The sequence below is a fragment of the Notamacropus eugenii genome, chromosome 2 (assembly GCF_028372415.1).
Source record: "Notamacropus eugenii isolate mMacEug1 chromosome 2, mMacEug1.pri_v2, whole genome shotgun sequence".
Classification (NCBI taxonomy): domain Eukaryota; kingdom Metazoa; phylum Chordata; class Mammalia; order Diprotodontia; family Macropodidae; genus Notamacropus; species Notamacropus eugenii.
Genome location: NC_092873.1, coordinates 518,579,579 through 518,605,903, shown reverse-complemented (window position 1 = coordinate 518,605,903; position 26,325 = coordinate 518,579,579). Strand labels below are relative to the sequence as shown.

At 43.4% G+C, this 26,325-nt stretch overlaps 1 protein-coding gene across 1 annotated transcript in view; it reads left to right on the top strand.

Moving 5' to 3' along the window:
- The window catches only part of OMA1 (OMA1 zinc metallopeptidase), a 148,459-nt gene extending 122,464 nt beyond the window's left edge, over window positions 1–25,995 (top strand). Inside the window, exon 9 of the mRNA XM_072649627.1 lies at window positions 24,554–25,995. Coding sequence (XP_072505728.1) covers window positions 24,554–24,565 — 12 coding nt within the window. The 3' untranslated portion in view covers window positions 24,566–25,995. The remainder of the gene's footprint in view (window positions 1–24,553) is intronic.
- The last annotated feature ends 330 nt before the right edge of the window (window positions 25,996–26,325 follow it).

Genomic DNA, 26,325 nt, shown 5'->3' with positions numbered 1-26,325 from the left:
ACTCAGAACTTACCCATATTATATTGTTCAGAGTTTACAATGTTATTTATTTTTATAATATATTATTATAATGTTGTTATTCAAAATTTACAATATGTTAAAAGGAGATTTAAATATTTAATCTTTAAAAGGACATTCTTTGTAAATTGCTGGTATTTATATTTCTGAAATTACTAAAGCCTAAACCTGCACTAAGGCTTTTGGGATATGGTGTATATATAAAAATATAAATTGAAAACAACCAAAGGAAGGCACTAGCATTCAAGGGAATCAGGAAAGACTTCTTTCTGAAGGGGTGATTCACCTGTGACTTGGAGGAAACAGAGAAGTCAGGAGGTGGAGACAGGGAGGAAGTTTCAGGGATTAGGGACAGTCACTAAAAAGGCTCCAAATTGGGAAATAGCACATCATGTACAAAGAACAGTCAGTGGGCTGATATGTGGATCAGATAGCACATGACAGGGAGTATGGTATAGGAAGATTGGATGGGTAGGAAGGGATAGGTTATGAAAGGCTTTCAGTGCTTAACAGAGCATTTTGTATTTGCTCTTGGAGATAACAGGGAGTCAGTAGTATTTATGGAGGAGAGTGACAATTAGACCTGAGTTTCTGGGTTGACTGGAGAATGACTACAGTGGGAAGAGAATGAGGCAGGCAGACCCACCAGCAGCCATTGCAATAATCCAGAGGAGGATGATGAGGGCCTGCACCAGGGCTGGGGCAGAGTCAGAGAAAAGAGGAGAGGCCTATTGGAGAGATACTGCAGAGATGAAATGGACAGGCCTTGGCGCCATATTGGATATGAGGCATGAGATAGAGTGGGGAGGCCAGGACAACACCTAGGTTCTGAGTCTAGGACTAGGAGGACAGTGGAGTCTCTTGTTGTTGCGTTTGTCCTTTGCTCTTGAAGAGGACCATGACATCAAGATGATGACATGACTTGCAATTGACTTTGTTTTGAGTGAGGGAGGGCTGTGCAAGGTCACCAACCTCACTTTCTCCTCCTGAGCCATTTGGGTCCAGTGAACAGATATTTATCAGGATCAGTGGTGCCTCTACAGTAACAGGAAAGTGAGGGAGAGAGAAGAGTTTAGGAAGAAAGGTAATGAGTTCAAGTTTGGATATGTTGAGATTAATGAGCAGGTGACACATCAGAATGAAGCCAAAGAGCCACAAGAACAAAATCTATAGTGACTAGATGGAGAATTGGGAAGTAGAACCGCTTGTCCAAGGCCACATAACTGGTGCTGTCAGAGGAGGAATATGAATTCAGATCTTTGGGACTTTTGGGCCAGCTCTCTAGCCACCATGCTAGTACCTAGACCATGCTCCATAGAAGTTTGTTGAAACAAAAGAAAGGGGAAGCAATCACCAATCTAGGGATGGAAACTAAAGCTCAGGGAGGTTAGCGTTGCCCAAGTTCCTCCAGGGAGTGTATATCACTCCATAAATCCCAGTTGATTGGTTAGGAAATAATTGTTGACCATTTAATTGATTTGAGAAGCTAAAGGGTTGACTAATATTAGTGATTTCTATCCTTCTTCCTTGAATCCGCAGGACACTCTGAAAGGACCAATGTTGGGAATAATGTACTTCTGTGTATTCTCTGAGAATCCTCAATCACAGTGCTTGAATCCAGGGTCAATTACCCAGTTGCTATATTTTAGTTTTATTTGTTCCAATTTTTGAAAATTCTGAATTTAATAAACAGTAACTAAAATGAGTTTGTTTTTTTTTAATATTATGTTCCTTTCAGATCAGAGAGAATTGTTCACAGAACTGCCAATCTCTATTATGGAGAGCCTCCTTTTAGCTTCGAGCACATAATATGTTCATCATGTAACTTTCAAAGCTGTCTTGCTTGTGATGTTACAAATGAGTTATTTGAAGGCAGAGCCATAACTAGTGAAAATTGTGCTGGGGCAAATTCTGTGGGTGCATAGGCGGGGAAGGAGAGAAGGAAGGAAGGATGTTGGTAGAGGTGCAGAGGAAAATGGGGGTTTGGGGACTGTCATGCCACAAGAGAATGAGCCATCCTCCTCAACATCTGTATGAATTCAGAGAGAAAGCAGACCTAGGAGATGGGGGCCATGAGGAAGGAGGCCTGGACCTGAGGGCCTGGGTGGGACGCACACCTCCTCCTGAGGATCCCCCCAGGGCAGAGAAGATTTGCTGCATAGTCTCCATCTCTCCATCTCATATTCCATATTGGTGCCATGGGACAAAGCTCCCTTCGCCATGTGCTAGTTATGGGTCTATTTACAGGAGAATAGGAGTTGAAAGTGTGTTTCTGCAGTGTTAGAATGACACAGGATTTGGGGAAAAAATTCTACCCTAGAAATTGCTTTGTTTCTAATTCGTAATTAAGAAACCCCTGCAGATTCTAGCAATGTGAACCAGTTGTTCTCTGTAGTTAAAAAAAGAAAGGAAGAAATAAACAGAAAGAGGAGGAAAGAAAGAAACCCAAACACAAATAGATGATTGCAGTTTATTCAAATGTCTCCCAAACAGTTCAGGTTTTATTGCCTTTGGAACATATTTCCATCCTCTGTGCCCTTGAATATCAAGCAACGTGAAGCTGAGTCCATGGGTACAGCGGAAAATGCCCTGATCAGGATACCTTGGTTCTCATTCTGATTCTGTCAGTATTGCACTGTGGGAGGTTGGGGAAGTTTCTGAGCCTCTCTGTGCCTCAGTTTCCTCATTAGGCAGCTAAGTGGCACAGTGGATAAAGTACTAGACTTGGAAATTAGAAGTGAAATTCAAGTCTTTCCTCAGAAATTGTGTGGCCCTAGGCAAGTCACTTAATCACTCACTGCCTCTGTTTCCCCATCTGTAAAATGGAGATACTGCCAGCAGCTATTTCATAGCGTTGTGTGTATGTGGGGGATCATATGAGATATATATGTAAAGGGCTTTGTAAACTTTAAAGTGCTGTAAACATCCTATCATTGTCATTGGTAAACAAGGGAGGTGGGATCTTTAAGTCCATTCCCAGCCCTAGCTTTATCTATGCTAGTGGAGACTCTGCAAGTCCATGTTCAGTCCCTCCCATCTCTGACACTGTGTTACAAGTGATCCTACTGGGAGCCACTGGCCAGTGTGGGGACAGGGCCCTGATGGCACAGTGCAGATATGGTGGAGCTTGGTCTTGATTTATTGGAGAGCTTCTAAGAGAGTATCCTGGGCCTCTTCAGGAGGTGTTGGGGAGATTGTAAAGGGGAATCTGGTTTGGGATGGGTTGGCCTAGACCCAGGGGTATACTGGTAAATGTTTAACAACTGGCTTTTGGGTTTTTTGGTAGGCAATTGGAATTAAGTGACTTGTCCAGGGTCACATAGCTAGTAAGTGTCTGAGGCCAGATTTAAACTCAGGTCCTTCTGACTTCAGAGCATGTGTTCACATCATGTCTCTGTCACATTTTAATGATTCTCACAATATTCCAACTTTTTTCTAATTATATCTGTTATGGGATCTGGGATCTTTGGTGTTACTATTGTAATGGTGAGCTTAATACATGTTGAATGAGTTTTGACTGCTCCACCAACTTGCCCAGTGCCCCATTTCTCTCCTCATCCTCAGGCCTCCCTATTCTCTGAGGCACAATAATATTGAAATTGGGCCAATTCAAAGAAAGAGTCAATTGAGGCTGCAAACTTCATTGTTGTCTTATTTTAAGAGCTTGCCACAGCTGCCCAACCTTCAGCAACCACTGCCCTGATCGGTTGGTAGCCATTGACCAGAGCCTTCAGCAACAAAAAGATGACAACTTGCTAAAGGCTCAGATGATGGTTAGCAACTTTTAGCAATAAAGTATTTTTACTTAACATATGTACATTGGTTTTTTAAACATTACTATTGCACATTTAATAGACTACAGTGTAATGTAAACATAACTCTTATATGTGCTGGGAAACAAAAAAAATTGCGTGACTCACTTCTTTGTGATATTCTCTTAATTGTGGTGGTATGGAACCAAACCTGCACTATCCACATGATATGCTTGTGTACCAAGAATTCAGTAACCTCAGAAAGTGACTCGTCTTGATACTAGGAAGACAGATCTCAAAATATCCTTGTTCAGTGACAGGGTTAATATTTTCATGCATACTGAGAATCTTGGAAAAGCTAGGATTGTGTGGATGACACATAGCCTATGACTCTCCCAAGCACTAGGACCTGAGGCTTGTCTCTGCATCCTGAGAGCCTTGGAACAGGGAGGCTAAATTAAATGGTCTCTTCTAGCTCTGATGTTCTGTGGGTAAAGCAAAAAGCCTTCAAATTAATTTTGGCAGCATTTTGAACTTTTCAAGGATGCTTTCATAATAATTATCTCATTTGTTCTTCATGAAAATCTCTTTGAGGTTGGTTGGGGGAAAGGATTGTCGTAGGCATTTTATGGAGGAAAAAGCCTAGGCAGAAGGGGCAAAATGCTTTGTCCACAGACCCAGGGGAGAGTTGATGGCAGAATTAGTACTAGGATATAAGTCCCCTGAGGGACATTAGTCGTTGAAGTCAGTGAAAATGGAATTGAACAAGGTCGGGACCAGAGGGGATGTTGGAGCCATCTAGTACAATTCTTGTATTTCGTAGATGAGGGGAAGTCATCAGGGGCAGAGGTAGGGATCAAATACAGAGCACAGGATGTTAGATCTGGAAGTGGGAAGGATCTCAGAGAACTAAGTCCATTTATATGCTTTTATAGGTAGAGAAACTGAGGATCAGAGAGCATAAGTTGCTCAGATGTACCAGTGGTAAGGAGCAGAGTTACCATTTGAACCCAGATCCTGTGACTTCAAATCCAAGACTCTGTCCATTGTAGAATCAGGAAAGGCTCAGAGTTCTGGCCTTCCTTCCCTTCTCTTTTGTCTCTCAGGTCCCAGGTCGATGAGAGCTGGGCAGTTGATCAGTTCTGACTTCTTTTTTTTGACAAATGAATGTGTATCCACTCATTGGCTGATGGATTACAAAATAGCTTCAGATTTCCTTGAAAATGCACCATTATTTTGTCCCCTTAGGAGCAGGAGTAATTTTTCTCCTCCTCTCCTAGTGTTCCTTTAAACATTCGTGGCAGCAAAGGAGACCTTACTCTTTGATTTTTCTCTCCCCTCCAGCCTGGAGGAGATTGATCGGTCATTACTCGTGAATAAAGACCAATGGGAAACTGATGAGAATGAGCAAGCCAGGGCCGTCTCCTTCCTGGCCGCTGAGCAGCCAGGGGCTTTTAGCTAATGAAAATAGAGCTCTTTCATCAACAGGTTACTAATGGGCTTCCTCTCACAGTTAATTGGGAGGCTTAATTGCAGAAGGGGTTAGGAAAGTAAGGGTTATTTTCAGAGGTCTACATTGGGGAAAGTGGCCTGGGGACCAGGACTGTCATTTACCAGGGGTCTATCGGGACAAAAAATGCCAGGCCAGGAGATGAATTTATTTATGAAACACTGCCTGCCTTGGAGACAAAGGTTGGGAAGCAGCTTAGAGCCCAAATGTGAAGTTTGACAGGGCTCAGCCTGGGTTCCTTCTCTATCGTCAGACACTGGTCAACAGCGGGCTGTAGTGGATGGAATAATCAGACTGGGAGTAAGTCTAGGCTCTGACACAGACCAGCTGTGTGACCTTAGGTTCATTTCTTGGCCTCTCTGGGTCAGTTTTCTTCCGCTTCTTTCAAATGAGGTTAGGTTGGATGGCTTTGAGACCCCTTCTAGTTTTATGTTCTAAGCCCCTTTCCCTTCCATCTATGACAGTCTGTACTCTGTTATGTCTTCTTTTGTCCCATGTTCCTTAGCAGCTCTAACAATCTAATTGGACATTCTAAGAGGTCCCTTCTGGTCCTTACATTCTATGCTCTCACATTCTGGACTATAAGGCCCCTTGTAGCTTCTTCTGTGTTCTAAGGTTCCTTCCAGAACTAACTTTCATTATTCAAAAGACCTTCTGTTCTCTTAAAAATTATTGAGGATTCCCCAAAGAGCTTTTATATTTATAATATTTACTATGTGGGAATTTTCTTTGAAAATAACATTTATAGGGCATTTGAAGATTTTTCAAAGTGTTTTACAAATGTGTCATTGAATCCTCACAACTCTGAGAAGTATTATCATAGGCAAACTGAGGTAGACAGACACAGCTAGTAAATGTTTGAGGTGAGATTAGAATTAAAACATTTTCTTTAATTTACAAAAATAATTTTGATCTGGATTTGACCCTGAATGGTTCTTGGAGGAGTTCCTGGACCAAAGTTTGAGAGCTTCTGCTCTGAGAGGTACCTTGCAGTTTTGATATTCTGTGTTCCAAGGCCACTTCAAAGTCCCTTCTAGCTTTAATATTTCATGATTCTACAGAAATCATTAATAGGCCAAGAGAGCACCAGGTAAAAAAGGGGTAACTCTTGGGGAAGGGACCCCATTTGGGAGACTCTTACAGCATTATGAGGGAGGGGACGAAGGCCTGATCTACAGGAACCTCACTGTGTGCATCAAGAGGTGGGGACAAGTGTGAGAGATGCCTGTCTCTATGGGGGAGAATCCCTAGCAATGAAAAGAGGAAGTAGGAGCTGGCTGCAATTGGTATTTGGCTGAGGGAGAGGGAGGTGCTTCTCAGATAGGCCCAGTGATCCTGAGGTTTCTAGTTAGGGAGAATGAGAAAATAGAAATGTCATTAGAAGAAACAGGGAAGTGGGTTAAAAAACAAGCAAGCAGCCCAACTGGTTCATGATGGTGGGGAAAGTGAGCAGTTTGATTTGATGTAGGATACCCCAAGGGGAAATGCCCTTTAAACAACTGGAAATAGGGGGCTGGTACATTTGTGGGGGACGGTTGGATCTGGAGATACAGATTTAGGATGCATTAGTTGGATGAGATTTCTTTTCTATTTCTCAAAAATATTTTTTTATATAACCTTTCCTAAAAATAAATCTTTTCCCTCTCCTCTCCACAGGGACCCATCCCTTATAACAAATAATGAAAAAGAAAGAGGAGAGAAATGGTTTGACTAAACCACCAAACATATAAACTGAAGCTGATGGTTTATAGGGAGGGCTCCACATGTGTTGTCTACCATCTTTGTTGTTGTAGGTCCTTTTCTTCTCCCTACCTTGAGGCAAAGATGGATCATGGAATATCAAAACTGCAAGGAATCTCTCAGAGAAGGTTCTCAAAGTGTGGCCCAGAGACTCCTTCAAGAACTTTTCAGGGTCAAGTCCCAGTCAAAACTATTTTTTGTAATTAAAAAAAATTGTGTGACCTTGGGGGCAAAGCAAAGTCAACTCAATGTTATTGTGTAGGAATTTTTTAAGAGTTAGCAGCCTAGTCACATGGTCCAAGGTAAGCGAAGGTCTTGAGAGGTTAGTGGAGGTCAAGGGGTTGAACTGGGAGTGGGAAGAGAGATAGAAATGAAGTACCCAAGGCAGAGAGAGAGAGAGAGAGAGAGAGAGAGAGAGAGAGAGAGAGAGAGAGAGAGAGAGAGAGAGAGAGAGGGGAGGGAGGGAGAGAGAGAGGAGAAAACCAAAGAGATACAGAGACAGACACAGAGAAAAAGAGAGACAGAGACAAAGTGACAGAGACAGGGTCAAAGTGATAGAATTGGAGACAAAAAGAGACTGGAAGACACTAGACACACAGGGAGGGGGGAGACTACCTAGAATGGGTGCACTGGGCTTTAAATCAAAGAAACCTGGGTCTGAGCCCAGTGAGTCTCTCACCTTCTCTGAGCTTTCTTCTCTTCTGTAGAAGGTGAGCTAGATCTTGTGTTCCTACAAGAACGTAGCACTTTACTTTTCTAGTGTCCCTAGCTCTTAGCGTATTGTTGTTGTGTTTGTCCTTCATTCTAGAAGAGGACCATGACATTGAGATGATGACATGACTTGCAGTTGACTTGGATTTGAATGAGGGAGGGCTGTGCAAAGTCACCAACCTCACTTTCTTCTCCTGAGTCATCTGGGTCCAGTGGTCTGATATTCATTAGGACGACATTAGGCCCAGGATGCAATGGGAGACCCTGACCCCTTCAGATTAAGATCTTATAGCATTATCACTTTGAGTGAGATACACCCATTCAATGAATAGGATTCTTTAAGTAGCTGCTCAAGGGATGGACCCTTTAATAAAAAATCAATAATAATCAATAATCAATAAATAATAATAATAATAATAATAAATCAATAAAAAATAAAAAAATCAAACCAGGAAGAGAAAACCCTCAGGGTTCCTGGGTAAAAGAGAAACAATTACATATGCTGGGCACGAAGTAGGTACTTAATTAGTATTTACTGATAGAGGAAGAAGAGTGTAGAGCAGAAAGGATGACTCGAGTTAGGAGACCTGTGTTCAAATCCTGACTTAATTATCAATGGACAAATTGTTTCTTCTTTCTGCGTTTTTGTTTCTTCATCTGTAACATCACAGAACTGAGAAAACATCATCCCTAAAATCTCTTCCAGTTCCAGCTCCTGTGAATCAGAAGACTTGGGTTTGAATTCTGATTTTAGTCATCACAACTTTTCTGGACCTCAGTTTCCTCATCTGTCAAACAGGGTTTAATAATCCTTGGCCTGCCTACGTCACAGGGTGGTTACAAGAAGAGTGGTCCATTAGTGTAAGTAATTGTTGTGATTCTTCAGCCTCTGCCAACCCCAGAGCTGCTCAGAACAAGCAGGAGGTGTTTGTAATTGAGGCTTATTGAGTTTTCAATTACACCCACACCAGGAGTGAGGGAGCCAGAGTGCATCAATTCTAGCTTCTTCCCTGGGAACCACCCCCAAAACCCAAAGAGGAGACATGCCCAAGGAAGAAAAGAAGCTTTATCGATTTTTGCATTCATCTCCAGAATGCAACCGACCCGATATCAGTGTGACCTGTAATTGGAAGAGTCAATGCACTTCCTGGTGATACAGCATGGAAAGAAAATAATTAAATCCGTTGATCATTTCTTGCTTTACCTGCCCTCCTATAAGGCAGCTACCTGGGGCTTTCTGAATTTGCCTGTGGTTAATAGAGCCAGCCTGGTAGTGCTAAGCATGCTGGAGCTGGAATCCCAAGCCCAGGGTTCCAATCCTGTATCTGTTCAGAATGTTACCTCCCTCCTGCCTCATGTCTGGCTTCCTTCAAGTCCCGGCTAAAATCCCACCTTCTACCGGAATCCTTCCCCAGTCCCTTCCCTCTGTTGATCATCTCCAGTTTATCTTGCTGATGTCTTGCTTGTATGTATGGTTGCTTCCCTGTTGCATTAGACAGTGAGCTCCTTGAGGATAGGACTCCCTTTGCCATCCTTTGTGTCCCCAATGTACAGTGTCTAACACACAGGTGCTTCATTAATGCTTTTTGGCTTCCTTAGGGCCCAGTGATCCCTGGGATTGAGTCTTAACTGACTTTTACTAGCTAGGTGACCATGGGTGAGTTATTTAACCTTTCAAGCCTCAGTTTTCTCATCTGTAAAATGATAATCATACCTGTAGTACCTGTGTCACTGGAGTCCAATGAGACGCTGCTTTTATAATTGATAACTATTATTGTCTCCCATTCTGAATTGAATAACTTGACATTAGGCTTGTGAAATAAAGGCATCTGGAAGGGGAATTGGGTTATTTTGGACACCAGGAAGGATATTGAAAATCTGGAGTATCTAGAAGCCAGGATGGGGAAGGGCCCTGAGATTATGCCCTATGAAAATGTGTTGAAGGAACTGAGCGTTTTTAGCCTGGAGAAAAGAACACTCCAGGAAAACATGGTAGCTGAGTTCAAGTATTTGAAAGCAAGGCCATCTCAAGGAAAAGGGAGAAAGTGTGCTGTTTGGCCCCAGAGGATCAAAGGCTGGAAGTTACAAAGAGGCAGGTTTGGATATGATGTAGGGACAAAGAGGGAGAGTAGAAAGGGCTGTCCCAGAGACTGGTGTGGTCTTAGAAATGGAAACCTGTAAATGAAGACTGTATGGCTATTTTGAGGAATGACTCAAGGGAGGATTCTTGTAAAGGCCTGGGTTGAATTACATGGGATCTGAGCTCCCTTCCAGCTTGGAGATATCATGATTCTGCTTGGCCCTGGGAAGGTAAGACTGGGAGCAATGGGGATAAGTTTCATGGGGGCACATGGAGACTGTATGCTAGCAAAAATTCCATAACAGGGAGCACTCCCCAAAGTTGGATGGGCTGCCACAAAACTGGAGGGCTTCCCTTCCCACAGCTCCTCAAGCTTAGACCATATGGTCGCTTATGGGAGAGGTGGGAGGTAGGATTCTTGTTCTTGTCCATATTGGACTAGATGCGCTTTCTTCTGCCTTTCTGGGGTCTCTTCCAACTCAGAGATTCTGTAATCTTCCCCTCCCTGTGGTTCTCCCTTTGTCTTTGGCCCTTGAAACTGAGGCTGAACTAATATGGACTTTCTTTTTCCTTTGTCTTCGCTGGTACAAACCCCATGGAGATACTCCCTGACTCTGCTGGACTTGATAAAACAGGTTAATGGGGGATGGTTGATGCCATCCTTGCTTCAGCTCCATTTTCTCGTCTAGCTTCATCCTCCACTGACTGGAACACATTTTTCTCCACCATCCTTTAGTGTTACTTCACAAAGACATCGGCATTAGGAAGTGGTGGATACTCTCAACGCTCAAGACCAATGGGCAAAGAGGAGGCTAATGGCATGTCAGAGGAGACGACCATGGGTTGACCATTGACTCAGTCCTGTGCACTTAGCAGGATGTGTTTGTATCGCCAGTCTCATTTGTAAACCTCTGGATGGCTCTGGGAACCTCACTTTCTTATTCATCTTTCTCTTTTCTTTAGCTTCACTCTCAGCATAATGCCTGGCACATCGTAAGTCCTTACAAATGATCTGTCATCTCTTTCTGTCTCACATTTGCTCCTTCTCTTTTATTCTAAAATCTATTTCTCTTTTCCTCTTATTCCCTTTTTCCCCTCCCTCTCTCACTTCCTCCCCTTCTTCTCCCTCTCAAAGTCCTAGTCACTTAACAAGATCATCATATGTGAGGCTTAGTTGAAGAAACCATGGTTGCTTAGCTTCCTTCCTTCCTTCCTTCCTTCCTTCCTTCCTTCCTTCCTTCCTTCCTTCCTTCCTTCCTTCCTTCTTTTCTTCCTTCCTTCCTTCCCTCTTTTCTTTCCCAGACTGAAAATGTGGCATGGAAATTTTAGCCTGCTCCATTTTTCCAACCCAGACTGGCACCCCCCCCTCCCCGCTCCTTTTTAGGCATCCAGATCTCCCCACCCCCAATTCTCTAGGCCATACCATCTTGGTACCAACTTTAGCACAGACACCATAGCCTGATTGCAGCTCAGAACTCCTGAACTTCAGCAATCCACCAACCTCTTCCTCCCCAATAGCAGAGATTATGGGCAGTTACCATCACATCCTACTGCCTTCATTTCTTTATGCCCTACCTTCTTCTGCCTCCTTCCCCATTTCTTTATCCTGCTTCAAATCCCTCCCATCCCCTTTCCCCTACATTTCTATCCTTCCCTTATTCTATACTATTCCTTTTTTAAATCCCCCCTCTTCCTTTTCCTCATCTCCTATTTCTCTCACAGCATGGGGGAACCCCATGAAATGTTACCTCCTAGGAGGACAGTCTTTGTTTTAGATTTTGACAGTAAGGAACCTTCAAGGGAGGGCAGTTGTTACATAAACCCTGTCAGATGGAAACAGTATCAGATTTCCTAGGGATGAGAAAAAGAGAGAAAACATTAACAGATACACAGTGGGTAAAGATAGAGATAGAAATAGAGAGAGATAGAGAAAGAAAGAGAGAGAGAGAGAGAGAGAGAGAGAGAGAGAGAGAGAGAGAGAGAGAGAGAGAGAGAGAGAGAATGTAATGAAGTAGTCATGGCTCCTGGGGAAAAGCCCTGAGAGATTGAATGGACTGCAAACCCAATAGTCAATTATATGACATGGTGATCAAAAACCCTCTATGATCTTGGGCTGAGTTAATGAAGATGGAGTTTTCAGAATAGAGGAGGCGATCAATAATCCATCCTGCTGTCCTCTGTCCTGGTGTGACCACTGCTAGAGGATTATAGGTGGTTCTGTGTACCATCTTTGAGGAAAGTCATCGACAAACTGGAGCATATCCATTGTAGCTAGATGGGATAATGGGGAAAGTGCTGGACCTGGAGTCAGGTAGACCTGAGTTTAAATCTGGCCTTAGATACTAGCTTGGGCAGGTCACTTTACCCTATTTGCTTCAGTTTCTTCATCTGTAAAATGAACTGGGAGAAGGAAATGGCAAACCACTCCAGTATTTCTGCCAAGAAAACCCCAAATGGGGTCACAAAGAGTCAGACATAAGTGAAATAACTGAACCATGACAAAATAGGTATTTTAAGCTAGGCATGGCACTAAGTGTTTTACAAATATGATCTCATTTGATCCTCATAACACCCTCTGTCAGGTAGGTGCTATTGTAATCCCCATTTTACAGATGAGGAGACTGAGACTGTGGGAAATGAGAGTTTGAATGACTTGCCTACAGCCACCCAGTCAATAAGGATCCTTTCAGGAAGGGAGAAATAATTCATTCAGGGTTAAGCAGTTAGATAATGTCAAAGCAGGGACTGTGGTAGTTGGAGGACCAGTCTGGGGGATCAGGGATGTAGATGCTAATCCTGGAATTGAGAGGTGAGTAAGAGCTGGAAATGTGAAAAGGAAGAGAAGACATCCCTGACTGTTGGGGGAGGGGAATTGCAGGAAACTGAAACCATCATTATCTGTGGTCATGGCTAGCCTGGTGACCCTTGAGCAGAGGGTTCATGGCAGATGATGTCAGAAAGGAAGGATTGTGGGAGGCTTTGAACACGAGTCTGAGGAATCTGGTCTTTGGGCATTTGCTTAATATGACAGATACACGAGATTTCCTAGGAACTATTATATGTAGGGCTCCATGAGTGACACTTAGGAAGTCACCAAGATTAGAGAAGACAGAGGTTTGTCCTCTAGTCAGTTCAACCCAACAAACTTTTGTGAAGCCTCTACCATGTACCATGCCAGTATATAGTCTAACAGGCCGATGCATAAACTGCTCGACAGACATGAAGGATTGTTGTGAAGAGCCCACATTGCTGGATGCTTGGTCCATGGACCCTGGGCCTGACCTGGGCAGAAGATGCCTTTGACCAGCCCTAGGTCTGGATCCACCCACACCATGCTCTTCCAAGCCTGGTGGTAAATTATGTACCTGTAAGAGCTTTCTCATTGAGAACATGAGAAAATTAAATTGTTCACTGAGCTGGTAACAGATGGTTGATTCCATCTCCTTTTTGGCTAGGACACCCCCAGAGAGTATAATTGAGGGCGTCCTCTCACACAAAAGGGACTGAGGGGGCGAGGAAGGATGAAAGATGAGAGTGAGGCCTTGGTTTGGCACATCAGTCATCCTGATTACTCCCCAGCTTTCACTGAAGGAGAAAATAAAAATAAAATCCGGAAGGAGCATGGGCAGTTTGTAAATAGGACACGCTGGGGTTCCGCAAGCTGTATTCTCTTATTCTTCCCCTTATTTCTTTATTTCTATCCAAAGCCAAACTGGAGCCTTCCCAGGCCTCCAATCAACTCCAAAGCATCTGGCCCTCAGATTCCAAGTTTGCGTGAAAGGAACCGGCAAGGATCTTGACCTGCCAGGCCTGCCTAGCACAGTCCATGCTAATACATACCCTCCAAATGTTGGTGTTAAACAGAGCTGACGCCAGAGTCATCATCACAGCCAGGCCTCAGCAGGGGGACGATGTGTGGCAGTCCTCCAGCCCCAGATGATTTCACCACAAGAGTGAGCTCTGCAGCTGATTCCATGAGCACTTGTTTCTAAGCAATGCCCAAACCTCAGAGATGAAAGAGACTTGATACAGTTAATGGAGAACATGATTTGGTCACAACTGTGTTCAGATCTAGCTCTGCCACTTAACGATCTATCTGACCTTGGGCAAATCACTTAAACTTTCTGGGTCTTGATTGCCTTGTCATAAAAATGAAGGAGCTGAACTCACTGGCCTCTGGGATCTCTACCACCTCAATATCAGGATCCTGTGTGAGTCTCTCCTTCTGTCATTCCCTGGAAAGGGTCCACATGGCCCCCCCCAAAGACCTTTGCCCACGGAGAACCCAGCCTCCACAGGATGCCCATTCCACCACCATCACTCTCACTATTAGGAAATTTTCCTTGAAATAATCATAATTTGTCTATGTAGTTGTATCGTGCTTTAAAGGTTTGTAATACACTTAATGCAGCTAGGTGGTACAGTGAATAGAGCCCCAGGCTTGGAGTCAGGAAGACCTGAGTTGAAATCTAGCCTTAGACACTAGCTATGTGACCCTGGGCAATTCACGTAACCCTGTTTACCTCACTTTCCTCATCTATAAAATGAATTGGAGAAGGATATGGCAAACCACTCCAATATCTCCGCCTCGGCACTTGACTGTTGCTTGTTGACTGACTGACTGAGTGATTGATTCCAGGTTTGCCAGAGGCACAGAGAGAAGATGGAGTGTTATGTATTAGGTACATTTACTTGGACCACAGAGGGCACAAAAAAGAGTAATATACAAAAAGGCTAGAAGGGTAGGCATTGTGTGTGCCCTCTTTTCCTAATAGTCCTTCCCTGTTTTCTTCTGGAAACTTCCATTCCCCATGCTGGCATTTTTTATTTGTCACTGGTTCTATAGCATTACCAAATACCTTGCTCTCCTCCTGTGACATTGGGGGTGTAAAATCAACCAGCTATACCTGAGCAAGAGCCTATCCCTTATGTAAAACCTATGACCTTTGGTGGCCTCAGTAAAATGCCCCAGTGTGGGGGTGGCAGGACCCAAGATGTCCCATACCTTGACTAAGAGAAGAGTTTGCCACAGATAAGTTTGCCAAGTCCAGGGACGGCTCACCTGAGGGACCACCCGTGGCCTTTCTTTTCTTTCTGCCATCACCTAAAGATCATCATTGCCTACAAAGTCTCTGGGGATCTTCTTGACTTGCTCTTCCCCTTGTTCCACACCCATCATGCTTTGCCCCTTTACCACCAAGGTCATTTGTCCAAGGTGTAAAGCTCCTCTTGGTGGAGTTACAATGACATTCCATCTTTTTTCTATGGGACTTTGTATAGGCTGACCCTTATACCACCAATTCTCTCTCTGTTTTCACTTATTCTTGGAATAATTCAAGACCTATTGCTTTATGTAATACTAGTCCTTCTGGTTTTGTTGAGAAAATGCCTTCCAAGTTCTCTAATGGTTGGTATGAACTAGAAGAGTCTCTTTGTATTTTATTCGTATTGCTTGCTCTCTTTTATGCCCAGGATCCCTTATTGTCAGCAGTGCCTTCCCTTCTCTGTGGGCATTCTCTTGGGAATCACCCTGGACTTTCTTCTCTATATTTTTTGGCTTGTTAGCTTTTGTTGGTTCAATCATTTCTATGAAGTCAGTCAGTAAGTCAGTAAACATTTCTTAAGCACCTGTGTACCAGGTACTATGCCAAGCATCATGGAGCATATGTGTGTTTGTGTGTGTGTGTGTGTGTGTGTGTGTGTGTGAGACAAAGAATGGAAAAAGACCATCTCTGTCTCAACGGATAATTTACAGATGTAGCCCTCCTCTCCTCATCTCCATTTCTATATTACAAGCTACCCATTGGATGTTTCATAGGATCTCCAACTCAACAGCCCCAAACAGAACTCCTCCTTTTACCCTAGAACTCACCCTTCCTCTTAGTTCCCCCCTTTCTGACCCATTATCAGAATCTATATCTGCATGCTTTCATGCAAAAGTGGCCCAGTATATAGAGTGCTGGGCCTGGAGTCAGGAAGACCAGAGTTCATGTCTGACTCAGACACTGAGCAGCTGTGTGACTCAGGGCCAGTAACTAAAAAAAACCAAAATCCAACCAACAAAAAGCCTCTGTCTGCCTCAATATCTTCACTTGTTAAATGGGGATAATAATAGCACCTAACCTACAGGATTGTAGTGGCAAACAAATGAAAGAATGTTTGGAAAGATGTAGCATAAAGCCTGGCACATAGTAGGTGTTTAATAAATGTTTTTTTTTTTCCTTGTTCCTTTGTTTCCTTCCTTCCTGGCTGTGTATTACTGTGGGATGACACCTACAGACAACATATCTCTTTGTAAAGTACTTTGTTGGGGGTATTCCATGTCTCATTCCATTCCTGCAACTACATACACACAAATTGGTATTAAAAATAAGGGTCTTTTTGTTATAAGGGGTGGAAATGCATGTGAGATGCGGAAGATTTTGGACAGAAAAATTTTTGATGTAGTCAGTTGACAAGCATTTATTAAACACTTGCTGTGCGCAGCTGTTCCTAAATTCTGGGGGTGCCAAGACAGGCAAAGCACCCACAAACCAAACCAAAATAGAAGCCAGAGTCTCAGTTGGGCCCAGTGGAGAACACTGGTTTTACAGTTCAAGGTCGTGAATTCAGATGTAGCTTCTGATTGTTTACCTGCATGACCCTGAGGAAGTTCCTTCACCTCTCTTGGCCTCAGTTTACAAATCTCTAAAATGAAGCCATTGGTGTTTCAGATAAGCTCAGATTTATGACCCCAAGAAAGAAGCCAACATGTTCTGATGGACTCCATGGGTTTGGAGAAGCAGGAGTGGGCATCTTTGGAAGATTATTGGATCACCAACTCAGAACCAATTCTGGTCAATGCCAGGAAATTCATCTCACCATGTTTATGAGAACTGAGGATTATCAGAACCAGCATGTAAACTGTTTCCAAAGAGCTGAATCCTTATTGCTAATTGCAGGGAGAGATATTATCCCTTTCTGCCCTGTGCATGCACATTACCCAAGGAGACCCAAGGAGCCCTGTGCAAGCTTGGGCTAACTGCACTTGTATAACGATGGTGGATTCTGAGCTGGAAGGGGCTTTAGAGACTTCCTCATTCAATGATCCCATTTCACAGAAGAGAAGACTGGGACTCAGAGAGGGTCTGTAGTCATACGGCCTTATCCAAGAGCTACAGCAGGCATCAGCCTCCTCTCAATGGGCATTGTCCAAGTGCTCGCCACTTTGCCTTGGATGTATCAAATCTGGAGTGACGTGGATGGTTTGTGGGATGGCAGAGAGAAGCAGAAAAGGAGAGTGTAAGGGAGGAATACACTGGAGATTAGGACAATCAAGGCAGGGTTAGGAATTTGCCCTTTATTGGGGGGACAGACAGCTCTGCCTTGTTTTCAGTATTTAGCACAGGGCCTGGTACCTAGTAGGTGCCAAATAAATGCTTGTTGATTTGACTTGACTTGCTACATTAAGAAGATTTCTTGGTTTGTACTGGAATAGAATAACTGACCCCATTGTATGTCCTTGGGAGATTTGTCCAACTCTATAGTTCTTTCTCTAATGTCAAACTGTATCTCTTTCAACTGCCAGCCCATCCAGTAGTTGCTAAGATCCTTCCTTCCCTCGGGTCTCTCACTATGAGACACCTAGGTGGATAGAGTACTGGGCTTGGATCCAGCAAGGTACAAGTTCAAATCCAACTTCAGACACTTACTAGATGTGTCTGCCTCAGTTTCTTCATCTATAAAATGAAGATAATAACCACACCTATCTCTTAGGGTTGTTGTGAGGATCAAATGAGGTGATGTATGTAAAACACCTTGCAAATACTACAGTACCATGGAGATATGAGATAATAATAATAATTATTATTATTAATAACAATTATATAGTGCTTACTAGGTGCCAGGCAATGTATTAAGTACTTTACAATTATCATCAATTGTTGCCACTTGCCAGGTGGGTCCTTTCTCAGACTAGGCTTGACCCCTGAGGTTCCTGTTGACTATCTAGTCTGTATTTCTGTGGAAGAGACCTTTTCGGCAGCATGGTGCTGTACTTAGTAGTGATGATCCTTGCATTTTGCATTAAAATCAAGAAGATGGGTGTCTTCATATTTTCTAAATTAATGGATAAAAACTCCTTAACTCCTAGTACTGTCCCGGGACAGAATGGAATGCCTTAAAGAATGACTTTCCCTTGACTGCAGTTCTATAAGCAAAGACTGAAGCCCATATGGGGATGGGATGCTGGAGGGGGATTCCTGAGGTCCCCTAACACTCTTCACTTCTGCCTTTGACATTTCTTATCACTTATCACAGTGTATAGCATATAGTAGAAATACAAGTTGGAGCAAGAGATAGAAAGAGAAATCTCATTTAAAGCTAAGGTAGACACTATAAGATATCTGGAAGTTTACCTGCTAAAACAAACCCAGGGACTATATGAACACTATTACAAAACACTTTTCGCACAAATATAATGAGATCTAAGTAAGTGTAAAATCATCAATTGCTCGTGGGTAGGCTGAACCAATATAATAAAAATGACAATTCTACCAATTAATTTACTTATTCAGTGTCATACCAATCAAACTGCCAAATAATTATTTTCTAGAGCTAGACAAAATAACATCAAATTAGGTCCAGAATATCAAGGGAACTAATGAAAAGAATGCTAGGAAAGGCAGCCTGGCTCTACCAGATCTCAAATTGTATTGTAAAGCAGCAATCATCAAACCCACTTGGTACTAGTTAAGAAATAGAGGGGCAGACCGGTGGAATAGGTTAGGTAGTTAAGACATAGTAGTCAATCAACATAGCAATCTACTGTTTGATAAACCCAAGGACCTCTGCTTCTGGGATAAGAACTCACTGTTTGACAAAAATTGGTGGGAAAACTAGATAACAATGTGGCGGAAACTGGGCATAGACCAATGCCTGACATTGTACACAAGAATAAAGTCCAAATGGACACATGATCTAGGTATAAAGACTGATGCTATAAACAAATTAGTGGAGCAAAGAATAGTATGTTTATCAGATTTATGGAGAAGGGAAGAATTTTTGACTAAATAAGAGATAGAAAACATTATGAAGTGCAAAATGGACAATTTTGATTGCAATACAACCAAGATTAGGAGGGAAGCAGAAAACTGGGAAAGAATTTTTGCAACTAGTGTTTGCAATAAAGGCCTCATTTCTAAAATATATAGAGAACTGAGTCAAATGTACAAGAATACAAGTCATTCCCCAATTGATAAAGGGTCAAAGGATATGAATAGGCAGTTTTCAAAGGAAGAAATCAAAGCTATCTATAGTCATATGAAAAAATGCTCTAAATCACTATTGTTTAGAGATGCAAATCAAAACAACTCTGAGATACCACATCACACCTATCAGATTGGCTAACATGACAAAACAGGATGATAATAAATGGTGGAGAAGATGTGGGAGAGTTGGAACGCTAATTCATTGTTGATGGAGCTGTGAGCTGATCCAGCCATTCTGGAGAGCAAGTTGGAACTACGCCCAAGGGGCTACAAAAATGTGGAGACCCTTTGACCCAGCAATACTGCTTCTAGGACTGTATCCCCAAGAGATCATAAAAATGGGAAAGGGTTCCACATGCACAAAAGTATTTATAGCAGCACTCTTTGTGGTGGCCAAAAACTGGAAATCAAGGGGATGCCCATCAATTGTGGAATAAATTGTGGTATATGAATGTAATGGAATACTATTGTGCTGTAAGAAATGAAGAACAGGAAGACTTCAGAGCGGCCTGGAAGGACTTATATGAAGTGGTGCTGAGTGGAAGGAGCAGAACCAGGAGAACTTTGTACACAGCAACAACCACAGCGTACAAGGACTTTTTCTGATAGACTTAGTCCTTCGTAGCAATTTAATGACCTAAAATATTCCCAATGGACTCTTGAGGTGAAATGCCTTCCACATCCAGAGAAAGAACTATGGAATTGGATTGCAGAATGAAGCAGATAATTTTCTCTTGTATTATGTTTTGTTTTGTTTTATGGCTTCTCCCATTCATTTTAATTCTTCCATGCAACATGACTAAGGTGAAAATGTATTTAATAAGAATGTATGTGTAGAACCTATGTAAGATGGCATGCTGTCTTGGAGAGGGAATGGGGAGGGAGGAGATAAAGAAGGGGGAGGGAGGGGAAAAATCTAAGATATATAGAAGTGATTGTAGAATGCTGAAAACAAAATAATTTTTAAACATTAAAAAAGGATGTTGCAAAAAAAAAAAAAAACAAAAAAGAAATGCAAGTCGATCTAATAACTCAAGGATTGCCTCCTAGAGGATGCCTTCCCTGGTTACCCCCTTCCTCCTATTACTTGTCCATGCCATATATGCAGACATGGTTTCCCCCAGGTGGAATGTAAGCTGTTCTTACCTCAGTGTCCCCCAGGCAGTCGGGAAGAACTGAGCCAGGATCCTGCCTCAGTCATTTACTGATTGTGACACCCAGGGCAAACTTACTTTTTAAGTGTCACTTTCCTCATCTGTGAAATGGGAATAATACAGCGCCTACCTCACAAGATGGTTGTGAGGATCAAATGAGACGATGTATGTAGAGCCCATTGTAAACCTAACTACCAGTGCTTCCTGTCTCTGTTACCAGGCTGGAGTTTCCTCCCTTCATCTGGCCTCAGTTTCTAATGGATGCTGAGATTTAGAGGCAGAAGGCACATCAGAGGCTCCCTGGTCCAGTCCCCTCATTTATAGATCTGGGAACCAAGGCCAAGGGAGGGGAGAGGAGTGGGCCAGACTCGCACAGGGTCAGAGGCAACATCTGAGCCCAGGTTCTCAGGACTCTCAACCCTGTGCCCTGACTATAGCCCTCCCACCTCTACCATGAGAGGGTTGTCCTCTGATCCCCAGGTCCCTTTCCCGCCCCGAATCTAGGCTCCCCACCATCCTCCAACATCATTCCAGCTCCGAGGGGCTGGGGTTCTAGGACCCTGGCGGGGGTGGGGAGGGGAGGTGGCTGGGCTTGGCTCTCTCTGTCTTCCCTTCCCCCGCTGCCACAATTGATTTCTCACTCTCTTCGTCACCACTCGGACCTCTTTGGTCCCCGCGAACTTTCTGCTTCAGGCCGTCTTGTAGGTCCGTCCTCCCTCCACCGTCCTTCCCTGGCCATTACAAAGGGAACACAGGGCAGAGCGAATTCCCCAAACGTGCTGTCTGTCAACGGCCCACAGGAAACCCTCCTGCCGCAGAGCAGCCCCCGGCCCTCCGCTCTTCCCAGGCGCGCCCTGGTACCTAGTACCCAGAGGCGATGCGGAGTCTGTCGGCAAGGGGATGGAAATGAGGGGCTAGGCAGATTGAGCGAGGGGAGGGAGGGAGGGAGGGAGGGAGGAAGAGAGAGAGAGAGAGAGAGAGAGAGAGAAGAGAGAGAGAGAGAGAGAGAGAGAGAGAGAGAGAGAGAGAGAGAGAGAGAGAGAGAGAGAGAGAGAGAGAGAGAGAGAGAGAGAGAGAGAGAGAGACAGAGAGACAGAGAGACAGAGAGACACAGACACAGTGTGTGTGTGTGTGGGGGGGGGGGAGGTGTAGGTGTGAAATACAGACAGGGAACCTCTGCTATGAACCTGGTCCTATGGAAATCCACATGTAAGACCAGCCCTTGTTGGGGGGTGGGGAGGGGAAGGTGCCCAAGGGAACCACCAGAACTTAGACCTCTCTAGTGAAGAAAAGGGCTAGGAAACCTGAGACTGCCCTGCATCCTTGGACACTGCAGATCCAGGCTGGGTCTGCGCCATCTCTTCCTCACCTGCGGGGGAAGGTGGGTAACCTTCTGCTCTGTGACTCAGTTTTCTTATCTGGAAAATGAAAAGGTTGGACTTAATGTATCATCTGTCCCCTCCCCACTCTACAATGATAACCCTACATAGTTATTTGCAGTCTCTTCCCTATTAGGAGCTCCTTGAGGGTAGGGACTGCTCTTGCCTTTCTTTGGCTACCCAGTACTTAGCACAATGCCTGGCACATAGTAGGTATTGAATAAATGTTTGTTGATGTGCCTAAAACATAAAGGCAGCATGGACTGGTGGATGGAGAACAGGAAGAGCTGGGTTTGAATCTTGTCACAGATACTTCCTAGCTGTATGATCCTGGAGCGAGCCAGTTAAGCATGCTATGCCTCAGTTTCCCTGTCTGCAAAATGAGATGGAACCAGATAGCCTCCAAGGTCCCTTCCAGTTCCAAAACTAAGGAACCTGAGAGGCTTCCACTGGCTTTGAGGCTCCTGCCACTGGGGGAAGTGACCCTCCCTGCTCTTTTGCCTTTCATCTGTCTTTGTATGGAGTAGGACTGTTTTTTTGTTTTTTGTTTTCGTTGTAGACCTAACTAATGTGCTTAATTTATAGGACAACTGACCATAACATTCTCTGAACTATTAAGCAAACATCCAAATGGGTTTAAATTCAGTTTAGGCAGTCAGTGTCCCTTAAGAGGGAAAAGTGAAGGAATAAGCATTTACAAAGTACCTACTATGTGTCAGGAACTGCACTAAGCACCTTTTACAAATATTACCTCATTTCATCATCACAACTCTTGAGAGGTAGGGGTTATTATTATCCCCATTTTATACGTGAGGAAACTGAGGCAAAGAGTGGTTAAGTGACTTGACCAGGGTCACACAGCTAGTGTCTGAGGCTGAATTTGAATTCAGATATTCCTGACTCCATGCCTAGGGCTTGCTTCTTTCTCTCTGCTTCTAGTTGCCTGCTAGCAATGGAACTGGGGCATGATGTTTAGCCCAATGGACTAACATATTCTTGTTCTAGGCCCATAATACCCAAAGGGACTGGAGTAGGTTTCTGCCAACCCTAGGTAATATTATCTTTTTCTGCTCTCTCTCTTTCTATCTCTGTCTCTCCTTCCCTCCTTCCTTCATTCCTTCCTTCTTTCTTTCCGTCATTCCTTCCTTCTTTTTTTTCCTTCATTCCTTCCTTTTTTGAGAATCAATTTATCAATCAATTATTAAGAGCCTATTATGTGAAATGTACTGTATTAAACACTCAGGGAAACACAAAGATAAATAAGAATCCTATAACTCCCTGTTAGGAATGGCCCCTAGAGATCATCTGGTCCTACTATACCTGAAGAAACCCCCTAAAGCATAACTCAGAAGTAAGTGGTCATTCAGCTTGTCCTTGAATGCTTCCAGTGACAAGGAACTCACTACTCAACAAGTCTTCAAATTTTAATTTTGAGCAGCGCTAATAGTTAACATCCAACCTATACTTGACCTTTTGCCATTTCCACTCATTGCTCCTGATTCTGCCCCCTGGGGCAAACATCAACCAACCAATCAATCAATAAACATTGATTAAGCACCTACTGTGTACCAACACTGAGCTAAATGTTTGGGATACAAAAGGAGGCAAAGGTAGTCCCTGCCCTCCAATGTAATGGGGGACATTACATACAAAGTCTGACAGAAATTTAGTCTCTCTTCTTCCTGAGAGCCTTTCATATATTTGAAACACCAACAAAAAACAACCCACCATCATTTTTCCCCTTCCCCTGATCCCAAGTTTTCTCTTCTTCAGGCTGAGCATTCCTAGTTCTTTCAAGTGATTATCATATAGCAAGGAGGCCCTTCAGCATGCTGGTTGCCATCCTCTGGATGGTTTCCAGCTTTTTCCACATTTCCTAAAATGTGGGTCACAAAAGTGAACAGGACTCCTTAAACATGTCCTGATCAGAGCAGACTGCAAAGGAACCATAGTCATGGATACTATGTATCTCTTGTTCGATTGTGTCCAACCCTTTGTGACCCCGTTTGGGGTTTTCTTGGCAAAGATACTGGAGTGGTTTGCCGTTCCTTCTCCAGCTCATTTTACAGATGAGGAAATGGAGGCAAACAATTTAAGTGACCCTCATGGCTGGTGAGTATCTGGGGCTGGGTTTAAACTCATGATTTTTCCTGACTCCTGGACAGGCACTCTATGCACTATGGCGCCACCTAGCTGCCCCCTAAGGTGGCCTTGTTTGGCCGCCATATCTCACCGGTGGGGTTCATGTTCAGTTTGCAGTAGATTAACTCACTCAGATCTGTTTCAGACATTCCCCCCCTGCATTTAATTATGCTTCCTCTGTCTGATACTTGTGGAGTTGATTACTTGGGCACAAACGTAAGACTTTACATTTGCCCAAATGTAACACATCATCTTGTTTGATTTGGTGTTAGTGTTCTAGTCTGGTTTTAGATGCTAAGATGGTGTATTAGCATTTTTTCCCAGCTTGCCATCATCTTCTGTGCTAGCTTCGCCTCTTTTTAGTTACAGACAAAAATGTTGGCCAGCATGTTGTTGAGCACAGATCCTTGAGGCACTCCCCTAGAGACCTTTGTTCCAGGTGACGTAGAAAGAGCCATTGATATCTATGTTTTGGGTGCAGCCATCAAAGCGGCATCTAATTCACCCAAAGCACACATCTTTCCATCTTTTCCCATAATAATAGCAGGAGGAATTTTGCCAATTGATTTGCTCAAATCCAGGCAAGTACATCACAGACATTTCCCTAGATCTCCTGGTGTGGTAACTGTGAAAGAAGAAAATGATATTAGTTGAGCATGACCTGTGCTGGCCCTTTGCGATCAATCACTACTTCCCTTTCTAGATTTTTATGAACGATCCTTTTCATAATATATTCTAGAATTTTGCTAGGAACAGAAGTTAAAAATCATCTGTCTATATTAGCAGACTCCGTTCTCTTCCCTTTTTTTTGAAAACTAGGACAACATTTGAAGCTAAGTGGTGGAGCAGACAGTGTTGGGCCTGCAATCAAGAAGGACTGAGTTCAGATCCTGCCTTAGGCACTTACTGTTTGACCCTGGGTAAGTCATGGAACCTCTGCTCATTTCAATTTCCTCAACTATAAAATGGGAATAAAAATGATAGCGCCTGGTTGTGAGGATCAAGTGAGATAATGTTTATAAAGTGCTTAGCCTGGTGCCTGATGCATGTAAGCCCTTAATAAAGGCTTGTTTTCTTCCTTTCTCCAGTCCTGTGGCATCTCTTCTGCTACAGAGATCAATGACAGCACCTTAGTCATTATATTTGCCACTTCTTTCAGTGTCCCCAGTTGTAGTTCCTTTGGTCCAAGGGACTTGAGCTCACCAAAAGTAGGCAGGTGTGGTCTGATGATCTCCTTACTGATCCTTCCCTTTCCAGTCTAAAGATGATCTACTCTTGTCAGATCAACAAAGGTCAAATAATTGAGCTCAACCAGGATTTCATTATTAATTATCCCCATCCAAGCAGCAGTCCTTTCTATTTTTTGATCCCCTTCTCTCCTCCACAATATCCTTAATCCTCCCCCTTTTTTTCCCTTTAACTATCTGAAACTTGTAGGCTTGTGTAAGGTGTTGAGAAATTAAGTGACTTGTCTAGGATAACACAACCAGAGTGTACCAGTAGAAGGATTTGAACCTAGGACTTTCTGCCTTCAAGGCCAACCTTATCTCCTACTTGAGGCTGCCTTCCAGTTGCTTCAAGCTCTCTCAAGAGCTTTCCTTACAGTGCCTTATGGGGTAGGTCATGCAAATCTCATTAGACCCATTTTACCGGTGTGTCTCACAATAGTGTCATGGATATAGGTTTCCACCTGTCAAATTCAGGGCTCTTCCAACTACAAGATTTATAATCATTCAGATCACAGGTTCAGCAAATCCGGCTTCTGTATTAATAATGCATTTTTGCTTATTGTTAATATAATTTTGCTTCTTAATAGGAAGGTCTTCCCCATCCATTAATGAGCCTTCAAAGATTTGTAGGAAGGCCACACCTATTGTTAATGAGGTACTGGTTCTTAAGGATTGTAATGCCCCCTGGCTCTGAAAAATGTGTGAGTACTCTGAGGTGAGGTTTTACTTTGGGACTTACTGACTGGGAGTGTTTTGTTTGGCCAGATGAGACTCTGGGCAGTGGTTAAGGAGCCCCCTGGCTTTGACGATCAGATGTTGCTGCTTTTCTCTCTGTTAACTATGTACGCATGGTCAGACTTATCTGTCTGTTGATCTGTGATGTATGTATTGCTTATGTCGGGCAGCTGGAAGCCCTGTCTGTGGATTCTGATTTCTCTGAAGTTCCGGGTGCGGTGCTGACTTTTGCCCCTGAACTAAGTGAATAATATATATATAATGTGCTTGATTAAAGTGATTGTTGACCCCTTAAAAGTTGCTTTTCTTTTAGAAATACAGATCCAAGAACCTGTACATCAGGTCTTCCTGCGTATGTTGGAGTCCTTGCTTTTACAACTTCTTATATAAAACTATAGAGCTTTAGAACTGGAGAGGACCTTGGATATCAGTTCATATAACCTCTTGTTTTATAGAGGAAGAAGCAGGGATGAGTGAGGCAAGACGCTTACCCAAGGTCACGACATAGCGAGTCAGGGGCAAATTGAATTAATGTGTCCTGACACCTTTGGTGACTAGTTGACTTCCTGCATCCTCTGGCACTTGCTCCCCCTCCCTCCACCCCCAGTCCTGGTCCCCTAGCCTCCC